General features: G+C 48.3%; 2 protein-coding genes across 2 annotated transcripts; both read left to right on the top strand.

The window, feature by feature from the left end:
• Positions 1-2,275: 2,275 nt before the first annotated feature.
• EPUS_03240 (uncharacterized protein) lies at positions 2,276-4,664 on the top strand (the record flags this gene model as incomplete). The annotated part of the gene is made up of 2 exons (XM_007789670.1): positions 2,276-4,064; positions 4,117-4,664. The coding sequence occupies 2 exons, from the start codon at positions 2,276-2,278 to the stop codon at positions 4,662-4,664; spliced, it is 2,337 nt and encodes a 778-aa protein (XP_007787860.1).
• Positions 4,665-5,313: 649 nt separating this feature from the next.
• On the top strand, positions 5,314-12,944 carry EPUS_03239 (uncharacterized protein; the record flags this gene model as incomplete). Its single annotated transcript, XM_007789669.1, has 8 exons — positions 5,314-5,604; positions 5,709-5,806; positions 5,874-7,558; positions 7,634-7,952; positions 8,002-10,112; positions 11,886-12,140; positions 12,221-12,306; positions 12,516-12,944. 8 exons carry the CDS (start codon positions 5,314-5,316, stop codon positions 12,942-12,944), a joined length of 5,274 nt encoding a protein of 1,757 aa, XP_007787859.1.
• Between the last annotated feature and the right edge of the window lie 990 nt (positions 12,945-13,934).

The following is a 13,934-nucleotide window of genomic DNA, read 5'->3' as shown; positions in this document are numbered from 1 at the left end:
ATTGCTTCGGTTGTACTATCATTCGTGGCTGCTACTTGTCTAGTCTATGGGAACGAAACGCTGTGGCTTCGGAACAATTGGTCCCCTTGAGAGCATGTCCGATTCACGGCTGTCTGAACTCATTCTGATGCATCGCATACAGTCATCTGATGCCTAATGTTATCCCTAGCCTACTTCCCCCCACTTTCTTGCCTTGACTCATGCAAGGTCATGCACCCCATGAGTTACTGGCATCTCGCATCGGCTTTCCCTATGTTGCATACAAATCCTTCGTCCACGTGAGTTTGAAACCCTGGCTTTGGTGGAACTGTGTCTAAGCCGTCTCTGTATCTTGCCCAGCAGACCTCCTCAATGTGAGATCAGACGTTTGCTGCTCGCAGGACAAGGTCAATCTCCTGAACGAGGAACGTGCTTGTTGATATCACCTCGTATACCATCGCAGCGGTTCAAGGCTCGCCCCATCGCATAGCCGGTTACGAGTAACGGCATGAGGCACCGAGCCGTTGCGCGTGGCTGTCTACTGGCAAAATTTGAAGGTCAGGTGGTCAAGGGAAGACAAGTAAGTAGCCTATAAAGGTTAAATTCATGATACGGATGTAGTCAACCTTGCTATGACTGAAGTGAATGGGACGAGATGCAGTGCACAACTGCATAGAAACTTGTCTCTGGCAATCATCCTTCTCGAAAGTTCTCGTTAGCAGGCTATTTCAGAAGCAGGTTGATTTCCACTTGGGCACCATCCATTAGGGTTTACCCTACCTCCTTGGACATCGGCAGATAACCGAGAGCATGAGGCATGAGGCACGAGGCACTTCTTTCTCAATACTGGCGTGTCCATTCGGCACCTCCATTTATGCTCACGAGTTGCAAACCCGGACTCGTGCTCAAAAACGGCATTGGTCCGGTGTGATACTTTACTTGGTGGTAGAAGTCTTTCTCTTCTGCATGTGAGCGTGTGCTGAGTGATGATCCAAACAGCCCAGGCTGGCTGACAAAATGCACAAATCAATATCTGTTAAATAGACTGCCATGAGTGTCTTTACATTACTGCCATATAGCGGCTAAGAAGTCGTGCACGCCAACTTCAAGTTGTACCTCAGCTGCAGTGGCACAGCACCACTGCAGTGGTCTCACATGTGAGTCAGTCTGGCAGGATCCTCGTCCATCATGAATCAGGATTATTTTTCCTCTATTGATAACATACCCAACTGATGTGCACCACACCCCCATTCGCACCACTTTTAGGGCCGATATCCCCATGCCTGGCAAAATTTTCAAGCACTAATTTTCAGCTGGGCCGCCATTCTACAAACATTTATTGAACCCGATACACGGATGGGTCGAATGACCAGAATCAAGCGATATTTGTTTAGATGATACCTATTTGGACTGTTTCAATCAACTCTTTCTCCAAAGAACACCAGCAACGTTCAAGAAATAGGAATATGCTCCGAGACTCAAAACGCCAAGCAATTTCTGGGGTGTTGCGCACATATCAATTGGGACGTTAGTACTTACCGGGAGAAGGGCCGGAGGGCTCTGAAAATGACGCTGTATTGGTCCCTAGCAATTCATGTTATGCGCTTGCCATACGCTTGCTGTGCACCAAATAAAGGCCTTATAAGCGTGCAGCACATAGATAGAATCAATACACATCCACACACAGAACATGTTCGTTTTCCGTCGTTTTCCGTCGTTTCTTTGCTTCTCAGCCGTTAGAGCTGCCGTCTCTAACAATTCAACAGACGTTTTATTATTTTGAGGATCATCAAGAGGCTTAAATGACCATAATTTAGTCATGAATTGAATGTCATTTTCCTAAAATGACGTCTGAATAACATAATTATATACAAATTAGATCATATAATGGTTACGCTGAAACTAACCACACATTGATCTAAGTACTAGGAGTACTTGGTGCTGCGCCAAGAGATCTCCGCTAAATATAAGCTTTCATAAATAATGGCCGTCTGGTGCCTACTACTGAGCCCAGAGATGCCAATAGTTATGAAATACCAGTTAGCGCCAGCAGAGGCTTGTTGGCGGCACCGACTCAAGTAGACGTAATGGCAACCATATCAATGGGCCTGACCATGCCACTGGGATCCTCATCGCCAATTACATACCTCGTAGATACCCCTTGAATTTCGTTCTGATAGTGGTCAGTTCCCGCTTCAGCATGCATCGCAGGCGTTAACTCACGATCCTATCTCGAAAACTGTTTCGTTCTCAATTCTGAGCAAGCAAGAATTTCCGTATCACACCGTCCATGAATATGTCCTCTGCTACGTTGGTGGAAGCTACAGACGATGGACTGGCCCTTGTTAATGATGTGGCATCCAGCACTTCCTCCTACGTTCGAAGCCATAAAGACAATCCAGTGGCTTGGCAACAATGGAGCACTGCCTCGATAGACTTAGCGAAGAGATTTAACCGGCTTATCTTCCTGAGTATAGGATACTCCGCATGCCACTGGTGTCATATCATGGAGCAAGAATCGTTTTCATCGTCTGAGGTTGCTGAGGTACTAAATGAGAACTTCATCCCCATCAAAGTTGATCGAGAAGCTCGACCAGACATCGACGAACTTTACATGAACTACGTGACAGCGACTACTGGTTGTGGTGGATGGCCACTGAACGTCTTCTTGACTCCCGATCTTGAGCCTGTTTTTGGCGGCACTTACTGGCCAGGGCCTAGCAGCAATTCTCTCCCAAGGCTTGCAGCACGATCAGAAGATATGCTTACTTTCTTGGACATTCTTGAAAAAATCAAAGAAGTGTGGAACACGCAGCAGCAGCGCTGTATTCAATCGGCAAAGGCCATTTCCCAGCAATCAAGAGATTTTGCAGCAGAAGGAGGCCATTCCGACGCTTCAGATATAGATACTGGAGAGCCAGAACCATTAGACATAGATATCATGGACGATGCATTTGACCACTTCATGTCCCGCTACGATCCTATTCATGGCGGCTTCAGTTCATCAAGTTCTGCACCCAAATTTCCAACACCACCGAACCTTACCTTCCTTCTCCGAATTGGCGCGTCAGTCGCGTCTACCAGTACTCGCTTTGGCTTCCCTAGCCCGATTCCTTCCATCCTAGGTGAAGGAGCCTGTACATTAGCTGCTTCCATGTCCCTCCATACTCTGCTTGCCATGTCTCGAAGTGGGCTTCGTGATCATTTGGGCTATGGCTTTCACCGCTATTCAGTTACATCTGATTGGAATCTTCCCCATTTCGAAAAGATGCTCTATGACAACGCGCAGCTGCTTTGCTGTTATTGCGATGCTTGGGCGTTGTCCCGTGATCCTGAGATACTGGGAACAATTTACTTTTTGGTAGAGTATCTTACATCTCCCGACTCACCAATTGTCCACACCGAAGGCGGCTTTTTTGCAAGCGAGGATGCTGATTCCGCGTCCACGAAAGATGCGGCAAGAGAAGAAAAACGGGAAGGGGCATTCTACGTCTGGACACTCAAAGACATACAAGCCACGCTTCACTCTGAGCGTGATGCTAATATTCTCGCAAGCCATTATGGTGTTCTAGCCAATGGCAATGTGCCGTATGAAAATGATCTGCGCGATGAGTTCATGGGACAGAATGTACTTCATACCGCCTGTACTCCATCTGTGCTTGCCAAAGAATTTGGACTTCCCGAACAAGAAATTGTGAAAATCATAAGAGACGGGAGACAGAAACTGAGAGCACATCGAGAACTAAAGAGAGGGAGACCTGACGTAGATGAGAAAATACTGACAGGGTGGAATGCACTAGCAATTGCGGCCTTGTGTCGTGCTAGCACTACCCTTGGGGACGTTGATGGAGCTAAGAGCGAAAGCTGCAAGGCGGCAGCTTTGAAGGCTGCGTATCTGATGCGGAAAACCAATTACGACCACGACACAAACACATTGAAAAGATATTCTTCTCCAACATTGTCTAAGAAATCTGAGAGCACTCCCGCCTATATTGACGACTATGCATACATGACGCAAGCTTGTCTTGCATTATACGAAATCACTTTTGCAGAGGAATGGTTGGAATGGGCAGATGGGCTGCAGAGTAAGTCCAATCCCTGATTGCAAATTCGTCTCCATGTCGCTGATGACTCTAGATCATTTGAACAATCATTTCTGGTCTCCAACGGGAGGGTTCAACCTTGTTTCTACACAACCATCGTCAGCCCAAAATAGTGGTGAAGAAGCACAAAGCGCGATGTTCGTGAACATCAAGTCAGGAAGTGACAATGCGCTTCCTTCACCGAATGGGATCATAGCTTCTAATCTGTTACTACTTTCCTCGTATCTCGAGGAAGCCAAGTATAAAAAACGAGCCAAGCAAACGATAGATGCCTTTGCTATTGAAATTATTCAGCACCCGTTTCTATATGTCAGCATGTTGAGCGCCATCGTTCTGGAGGTTGTTGGTGTTACGAGTGTTGTGGCTATTGGCGATACCACAGTGCATCATTTCGGCGGCTTTGGGAGGACAGTAATCAGGATTGACGAAAGTCAAAGACAGTGGTGGCTCATGGAGAGGAACCAGGCTCTAAAAGGTCTCAAGCCGGGAGAAGGGAGGACAAATCGAGTAATGATTTGTGAAGCTGGCACATGTCGAGAGATGAAGGACGGAGAACTCGGTGCATATGGTGAGCAGACTTGAGGTGGTGGAGAGCTAAAACAAGCAATGTACATGTAGATGAAAGAAGATAATAATTACAGTGATATTAACGGTTTACAACGAGCATGTTTTCGGTGTCAAGAAACAGACATAAACGTTAAACTGGGCACGCCACTAGGTATGTGTACAATCTTGGCCTGGCGGCCTCCGACCATACACAGCCAATCACAAAGCTGCACTAAGTCATTATTAGCTTTGGATAATCATTCTCGCCTACCTCGGGGCCTTCGAAACCAACATCGAGTCAATCCTTCGTACAGTCTAAGGCACGGCGACTTCGCAAAGTTACGGCGGAATTGATGCGCAGAAGCGCAATTAGCTTGACCAGCATCCCATTTGGTAGTTGGTAGAGCGCTTGTCCTCTGGCTGGACTCGTTCTTTGCTACCCAGACGGCGACTTAGCGAGCCTGCGGTCTCCTCGCAACGTCACGACTGTACATCATTTTCTTCAAACACCTTCAAATCCCAGGCAGTCAACTTGGATACTGCAACCGGACAAGTTTCTTATATACACATTCATTTGCCACCTCCTCTACATCCTCACCAAAATCCGGAATTCGATCCCTGGCCAAACGATTCCTGCAGCTGCCCTGACAACCTTTTGTTCGGCCGGAGTCCCCTACTCTAGACGATGGCGGCTGCCATGGCGGTCTCGCCGGCCACAGTGCAAGAGTTCGTGATGGAAGACACCAAGCATGCTCCCAATGAACAGAACATCCACACCCCCCCTGCGAGTGACATGTCAAGTCATGGCAGGAAGGATGATGACGACGACGCTGCTTCGAGCTCTGAATTGAGCGACTTGGATGATCAATTCGAAGGAGCACCACAGCCTTCATTCACGCAGGATGTGCCTATGGAAGATGCGCCTGCGGTGGTTGAGCCGGCTCGGTACGAGGGCGGGATACCCATATTTCAGCCGGTACGTTCGATCGGGATGTTTTCCGGATGACAGACTGTATTGCGGCTATGCATCCTTATTCATGATTTGATACGGGCAAGGGACTGACAATGTATATTTCTTAGACCATGGAACAGTTTCAGGACTTCCAGAAATACATGAATGCTGTCAACCCTTATGGCATGAAGTCAGGTATTGTCCTGATAGATCCGCCTAAAGAATGGTAAGTTTTGTCAAACGCCTTAAATATATCTCCGGAGTACACATGCTGACACCCTTTGTGCCTGTAGGAAAGCTGAGCGCAAGCCATTGGACAACATGGTCAAAGGAATCAAGGTCCGAAATCCCATCACCCAAGAATTTCATCACAATGAATACGGCATTTATACGCAACGTAATATGGAGAAGATGCGATCATACAACCTTCCCCAATGGAAGGCTCTATGTGAGCAGAGTCAATACCAGCCACCAGCAAGGAGAGGAGAGAGGAGGAACAAGGCCGGCACACAAGCCGGTAGCAAAATAGTGCCACTCAAGCGCAAGAGCGAGCCGCTGCCACTACCGGAAGGTGTCAAGAGAAAAGCCGGACGGCCTCGCGTCAAGCCGTTGAAGGAGGAGAAACCGGAAGAAGATAGCAGCCTCCTCGCACCTCCAACACCCACTAGCCCCGAGACAAGACCAGCGGACCAGGTCAAGGACGAAGATCAAGAGACGCCTGATCCTACACCGACCAAGCGGCGAGGTCGACCACCAAGAGGAAGTGGTCAGTCCAAATCTGGTCGTCAACCAAGGGCCGTAACCAAAAAGGTCGTGGAGAAAAACGCTGGAGAGAAGGCTACCACTGTCGCAGCAAGACGATTGCACAACGAGGCCGACGCTGCTGCGGAGGACGTGAATGAGGAAGACTTTAGGGGCTTTGACTACCGCATTCACAATCATGACGAATGGACCAGTGAACGCTGTGAAGAGCTTGAAGAAAAGTATTGGAAATCTCTCAGTTACACCAATCCGATGTACGGTGCCGATATGCCTGGATCTCTTTTCGATGATGACACAAAATGCTGGAATGTCGCCAAGTTACCGAATCTCCTTGACATCCTTGGCTCGAAGATACCCGGGGTCAATACGGCCTACTTGTACCTGGGGATGTGGAGAGCTACCTTCGCCTGGCATCTTGAGGATGTTGACCTGTACAGCATCAACTACATCCATTTTGGTGCCCCTAAACAATGGTATAGCATCTCTCAGGCCGATGCTCCCAAATTCGAGAAGGCGATGAGATCGATTTATGCCAATGAGGCCAAGAACTGTGATCAGTTCCTGCGACACAAGACGTTCCTCGTTAGTCCGTCTTTGCTAAAGAACAAATATGGGGTCACGGTCAACAGGGTGGTTCATCGCGAAGGTCAATTTGTGGTGACCTTTCCAATTGGATACCATTCGGGCTATAATCTAGGGTACAACTGTGCTGAGTCTGTCAATTTTGCGTTGGAGAGCTGGCTGCCCTACGGAAAGAATGCGAAGAAATGCAGGTGTGAGGATGACAGTGTCTTTATCGATGTGGACTGGTTCATCCGAAGACTTAATGGTGAGCCCACGCCAGAGGTTGAAGAATGGGTGGAAGTTACCGATGATGAGGATGATCTGGACGGTCCTACCGATCTTCCGACACCACCTGGAAGCGAACGAGGTCAAATCAAGCCTGCGAAGCGGAAGCGGCATTCTACCAAGGACGGTGGCGGCAAGAAGATGAAAAAGATCAAAATCAAAATATCCAAGTCTGCTGTGCCCTGCTGTTTGTGTCCGAACGACTTCGCCTGCGATGAGCTACTTCCAACAGACGACAACCGGCAAGCTCATCGTAGATGTGCTCTCTACACTCCAGAAACATACTTTGATGAAGTTGGCGGTAGGGAGCTGATCCGAGGCATGGGAAGCATTTCAAAAGCTCGTCTCGAATTGAGGTGTAACGATTGTCGGCAAAAGAGAGGATCATGCTTTCAATGTTCGTCTGCTAAATGTACACGTGCTTATCACGCCACTTGTGCAGCGCAAGCTGGGGTTCAGGTTGACATTGGTGATATCGCCATATGGCACGAAAGCGTCGAGTACCGCGATACCGGACTTGATTTCAGATGTAAAATGCATCGCTCTGTCAAAACCGCCAAGCCGAGCAGTGATTTGGCCAGGGACAATTACCGGCACATTGAGAAGGATACCAAAGAGTTCCGCGTGTATTTGAAGGGGCTGAAGCAGAATGACATTGTGCAATACCAATCCAGCAGTGCTGATGACATCGAGGCGGGTGTCTTGGTCGAGCCACCCGATGAAGATTCAGGTGTCGTGGTCATTGATCTTCTTCCGACCCAGTAAGTCGTTCCTATACTAAGAGCCAAATGGCTTACTGACCGTTTTCAGCCAACGAAGACATATTGAAGTCAACACCATCCTGTTCATCGACGCTGCCACCTCATGCCTTCAGAAGCCTTCAGCGAAAGCCAAGGAAATCCCCCTCCATCTCCGGGGCCAAGTGCTGTCATTGGTGGACACCACCAACCGTAAGCCTAGCCGACTTGATCACTTCTGTGACGGTTTGGACCATTCAAAGCCATACCTATGGGAAGAATTCGCTTCTGCCATGCCCACTCTCAATCACGACCAAAAGCCGGTTGACTTCTCCCAAGATCGTCGATTATGGTACTATCTAGGAAAGGCATCGACAGAGTCGAAAGCATACTACAGCAATGATCCCGCCAATCCCGTCAATGACCCTCTGTCGAACTTTCTCCAAAGTGTCGAGCCAGCGAAGAGGCCGCTTATTCCGCCACCTCAGCCATCTAGACGTCAATCACTCCCAGCCTCATATCCAGGACAATATTATGGTGGCGCCAATGTGCAATCAGCAAATCCCGTCGCGGCTATTCCACGCCTAGTACCGGCAGAACAGCAGGAGCAGCAGAATATCGAAGACTACCAACGCAGGATGGCCCTCTTGGGAGCTCCAGCCGTACTCGCTTCTCCCCTCCAGCCTCACAATGACTATACTACAGCCGGCACCCCTTCCTCTTTGTTTTCGTATCAAGATCAGAGTAGAATCCAGACTTCTCAATTATCAACCGATCCTGCAGCCCGCGAAGCGTTGCTTGCAAAGCAAAGGGCGATACTTGAAAGATCACAACAGCGGGCCATGGTACTAGATCAACAAGACAAACCATATCTACACAAACCCAAATCGTCAGCGTCTCCTCCAAACATTGGTATTGACATACAATCGGTTGAGAGACAAAGAGAATTTCAACGTAGAGCATATCAGCAATCGCTGGCGAGTACACAACTTTCTTCACATTCTCCCGGAGCGCAACCAGGCTTCAATACAAATGGCCAAATGTCACAATGGGGCCAGTCTTCCAGTCCTGAACATGGGACTGGCCCCATGGTTTCACAGAGGTTGACAAACACCGCGCAATACAGCAAAGCCTCACCTTCCCCCACAGAGGCGGCATTTCCCATACTACGGCGGCCTCAGCAGCAACCGATCTCCTCTCCAACTCAGGCATCTCAGTACAATAATCATCACCTCCACGGTCAGTCGATCTCCTCACAACAGCAGCCGGCTCAAGTGACTCTCTTCCATAACCAACGCCGCTTCTCTCAACCAACTTATTCACCCTCACAGAGCTCCCATCCACAACAACCTTCATCACCTTTGCACAATCTCAACATGTCTTCTACAGGAAGCTCCGCTCCTATTGACATCCCTCAGCAACATGCAAATGCTTCTGCAAACATTCGCGCTCGAAACCATGGTCAGCATACAGTGAACTTCATTGACCCCAACCTCATGCAATTTAGTCCTAACCATCCAACCTTTCCAGCAAGTCCCAGCCAGCCAGGAGCAAATAAAGACAAAGCAGAGCAAGCCAGCCGCTCCATGCCTCCTCCACCAGTTCCATCTCAAATTCCTCAGCAAACAGTCACTTTCGCAACAGACAATCACCCGAAATACACAGACCAAGACGGTGTTGACGTTCAGTACACGGAGTCCGAGAACAAAGCCCTCCCTACCTATGGTGCCAAACTCACATCTGTCCTTTCTGACATCATGAAGCAAAACGGGGAACAGCGCAAGACGACTACACTCATCAACGACAAACCCGTACCCGCATCCATCGCTACCTTGCGCCACATGTCCGACACGCACAAATCCCGCCCAAACATTTACGCTTCCCCTTACGGTGACGGCAGCGGTGGCGGCGTGACTACGAAGGAAAGCACAACCAAATACGGCAATGGGCTAATCAGCAGGATCATGGATGAGGACAACAAGCTAGATGGTGATGAATGGGTTCATGTTAAGAAGACGTATCTACGTAGCAAGGAAGGAGAGGAAGGCACCATGGAAAGCGAATATGTCAACCTTGTGATTGAGCGTCCGGACGAGGGGAAAGGCAAAAGCAAAGGGAAGGGTAGGGGAGTGACTGAATCCAGTACTGATCGTGCTGCTGCTTCTGCTCGTGGTGCTGCTGGAGGTGAGCTTTCTGCTAGCTTCTACGCTTCGAGAACTGTAGAGGACAAGAAGAAAATCGACGAAGAGATGAGAAGGATGGGATGGAGACGTGATGCTGGTGATGATTGAGTTAGGTGGAATTCGAAGAATTCGAAGTGAGGCAGAAGTGATGGTTGCAGTGAGGTTGGTGTGAGCGACAGACAGACGAGAATCGAGCCTGCTATGTATTTATTATCCAGATGAGGCAGGTGAGCCGAGTGGGCTCAGGGCTTGCTGTAGCGTCCTTATCGGACAGCGATGGCAACGAATGGAGTTTGTACTAAGTACTGAATTGGTACAAGATGAGAGTTTCCCGTTCTTCGCAGTGTCTTCCTGTCTCGCTGCCTGTCTTTGTCATGACATGTTCATGCATGCAATACTAGTAGGACAGAGACAGAATATATGCTCTAGGTACTACTAATGGACGGTGCAGCAGAATGGATGGATGCTCTTGCCCCGCAAATAAGACGGCTAAATTTTGAAGACAGAAGAATAGAAATAAGGACAATTCGCCAAGATGAATAAATATGAAAGACGGAAATGCCACCACCCGTTTATAATGAGAATCGTTTCCTTTCCCCGAAACTGAAATTTTTAAAAATAAAACAAAATTAATTTACAGTTTTTTCTTCTTTTTCTTCTCTAATTTTGCTGGACCTCATACATACGTAGCGCATTTTTCTCCCCGCACCCTGTAATACGTATATACTATACGATAAAATGAGATGAAGTGTGCTTGCTAATTCTGATTTTTCAGTGCTCCCGTCCTATTATCTCGAGAGAGTTTTCATCTGTCTGCTACTAGAGAATAAATATGTATAGGTTCCTGTTTGTTGCTGTAGTTGTGGGTGGAAGAGATCATGGCATATATGCAGGGGAGAAGAAGGTTTGAAGGGTCGGTTGTGGTGGGGAGTGGATCGGAGAGGGAGGGTTTTACGTTGGGTGAGGACGGGATGGAGGAGAGGGGTGCTGGAAGAGATGGGTGGGTTGGTAGTAGAAGGGGGATCTTTGGTGGTTGCGTACTATAAGCAGGGTGACCGCAAGGCTACTGGTTACCTTACATTCGAATGTGCTGGGTTGGAAGGTGCAGGATTGAAGTCTGAGGAGCTTCAGCTAGCGGAGGATCTTGACATTTTCTCATGTGGAGAATGGCTGTTGTGTTTCTGAGACCCGCAGGCAGGGTGCAAGCGGCGTATTCGTACCCATTCTTGATAGCAATGTGTTGACCTTCTGAGAGGGCCAATTGGCCGCGTTTAATATGCGTAATCCCTGCGTTTCTGCTGCTTCTAATTGGTCAATTTCCAACGCAATTTCGCTTCTAATTTCGCTGTATGGTACAGCCAATTGTACATAGATCGACGCTCTCTACCCCCGTAGCTATCAATCAACTTGCTTTACTACGCACTCTGCACAGCAGGTTGACACAATGGTATCCTGTGCGGTGTTGGGTATCCAAGACAAGAAGGTCAGACCCCTGTTGCTTCCAGGCTATCTCACACGTGAGCCTCATGAGCAATGAGCCGTTATTGCAGGCGTAGGTGCTTAGAGAAAGAGAAGACTGTGGTAGTCGAGTGTTCACCTCAGTTTCACAGTGGAGAAAAAGAAAGGGATTGGAGGAAAGATAAAGCCCGTAAAGAAAAATAGAACACTTCCACCATGACGTCTGGGCGGTAGTAGTTTTTGCCAGGATGGGGAAGAACGCTTTGTATCTGGCTGACTTTGTAGTCTTCACTATGACCCTATTGACCTTATGTAGGGGCTGGAAAGAGCTCGCTCATAAAGCTGTTGATCGACCTCAATGACAAAGCCCAGAGTGAGGAGTACCACGCACGACCTGTAGTTGGAAAAGAAACCAAAGATCAGCCCACCTCTGCAGATGTTCATCTCTACTCAGACCCCGCGACGTTCCTCACTTCGGGACCCATACTCTACGCAGACTCTGAAGGCATGCGAGGGGGTGAACGGGCACCACTGGCCACAAGTGCGGTTCACGACGCTTATAAGGATAAAAGTGTGTCCCGGAACAAAATCTTGGAAGTCTCAAAGCCTTCGCGGCGTTGGTTAGGAAGAGATTGATTGAATGGTTGCAAGGTGCTGGTCCAGAGTACGAGAAGCATGTCCGACGGGAATTTGCGGTGACAGAGATGTACCCTCGAATCTTGTACGCCTTGTCGGATGTAATAGTGTTTGTTTTGAGAAACGCCAGGTAAGCGCACAGAGTTCTGTATGACGCAGTCACGTCGACTAACTCATATATAGGGTCGTAGAATCTGTAGCGGAGCAACTCTTACTATGGGCGCATTCCAACTCAGAGAGCTCAGTCAATCTCCCAAGCCATCCACATGCCATCATCGTACTGAACGCATCTGCTAGTGATGTTTGACAGGACGAATGGGATGAAGAGGGAAGTATTGCTCAATTGCTATCGTCCGCCATTTCTGAGATTGAGACCAATCCCACCTTCAAGCAATACGTCGAAGCCCTCCGACAGCAGAATCACCATGTTATTGACATGAGACAGCTTCTCGGAAAATACTATTCGGATGTCACGGTTCTCAGAGTCCCCACCAAGGAGCACTTTGAGCTGCTTGACAAACAAAGGAGAAAGCTATATTCATTGATTACGGCAAAATGTGCCATGTCTCACAGATATAAAGTACACAGCAAAATGCTCTCGGACTCTGATGACCTCCAGATCTACCTGCAGTCTGCTTTCGATCATGTTTCGAGGAGTCTGGATATACCATTTGATTTCGTTGCCGCCTCAGTACGGAATCGCCCGATCCCGAAGGATCTTTCCGACCATATCCTTTGACTTGCCACAGCAGTCGCTCGACATACAGATAAAAGGATGACGACGGATGTTTTCGAAGGCCTTTTGGAAATTGTCGCTTCTTGCATACAACTTGACGCAGCGCGTAAGAATTTGTTGGGTAAGTCATTCATTGACAATCGTATCTCGAAAAGGCTAATCTGATTCACCAAAAGGTTCTCCCATGCAATGGTTCGATTACAACAAGAGCCGGTTACCAACGTCCCTAAGGCCCTCTCCGTCTTTGAGTAGCTTGCAAAAATCAGAAGCTCCACAATACTCCTACCGCCAGTTGTGCAATCGAGCCATGGAGATATATCAGGATAATCAAGCGCCATGCGAATACACGTACAAGTCCACAGTCTCACGTCGAGTCTATACCTGCGTAAAGAAATTCAACACCCATGGCGAGACGCACAGATTAATCCGCAAGTCAAAAATTTCAGAGGATATTATCCAAGGCAGATACTATACCACTTTCGTCAAGGAGCAGTTTAGATGGGATGAAAGAATTTTGCAGAGGCTGAAATCCACAGAACCTGGAATTGGGATGAGCAAAGAGGATGCCAGAGCAAAGGTCGCCCGTCAACACCTTGCGCGTCTCCGAAACTTCTTCTCGAAGACACCTTTGGACAGTACCGTCTTCCACACTATTATTCCATGCATTGGATCTTTGTCGATAAATGAAGGTCAAGCCTTTCAAGACCAGGCGTGCGCTGATATCAAACGCCATTACCCAGACATGAGAGATGCTTGGCGCAATAGTTTTCAGGAAAAAGGGGCACGGTATGTGCATTGCAATTGTCAAGGAGGCTGCACGGTTCTATACAGTCAGCGCAATGAGTCTACTACGAAAGACAGTGAGGTGAAATGTGGAAACGCCACTATTCCAACGAGGACCATGGTCCTCATCAACGTTCAGGTAGTAAATCATGATGTGGAATATTCTGGACATTAGCTGCTCCTTTGGACCCAGGGCGCTGGCTCGATGCG

The sequence above is a fragment of the Endocarpon pusillum genome (genome assembly GCF_000464535.1).
Source record: "Endocarpon pusillum Z07020 unplaced genomic scaffold scaffold1275, whole genome shotgun sequence".
NCBI lineage: Eukaryota > Fungi > Ascomycota > Eurotiomycetes > Verrucariales > Verrucariaceae > Endocarpon > Endocarpon pusillum.
Note: the sequence above shows the minus strand (reverse complement) of the source record. Positions and strands in the feature narration are given on the sequence as shown.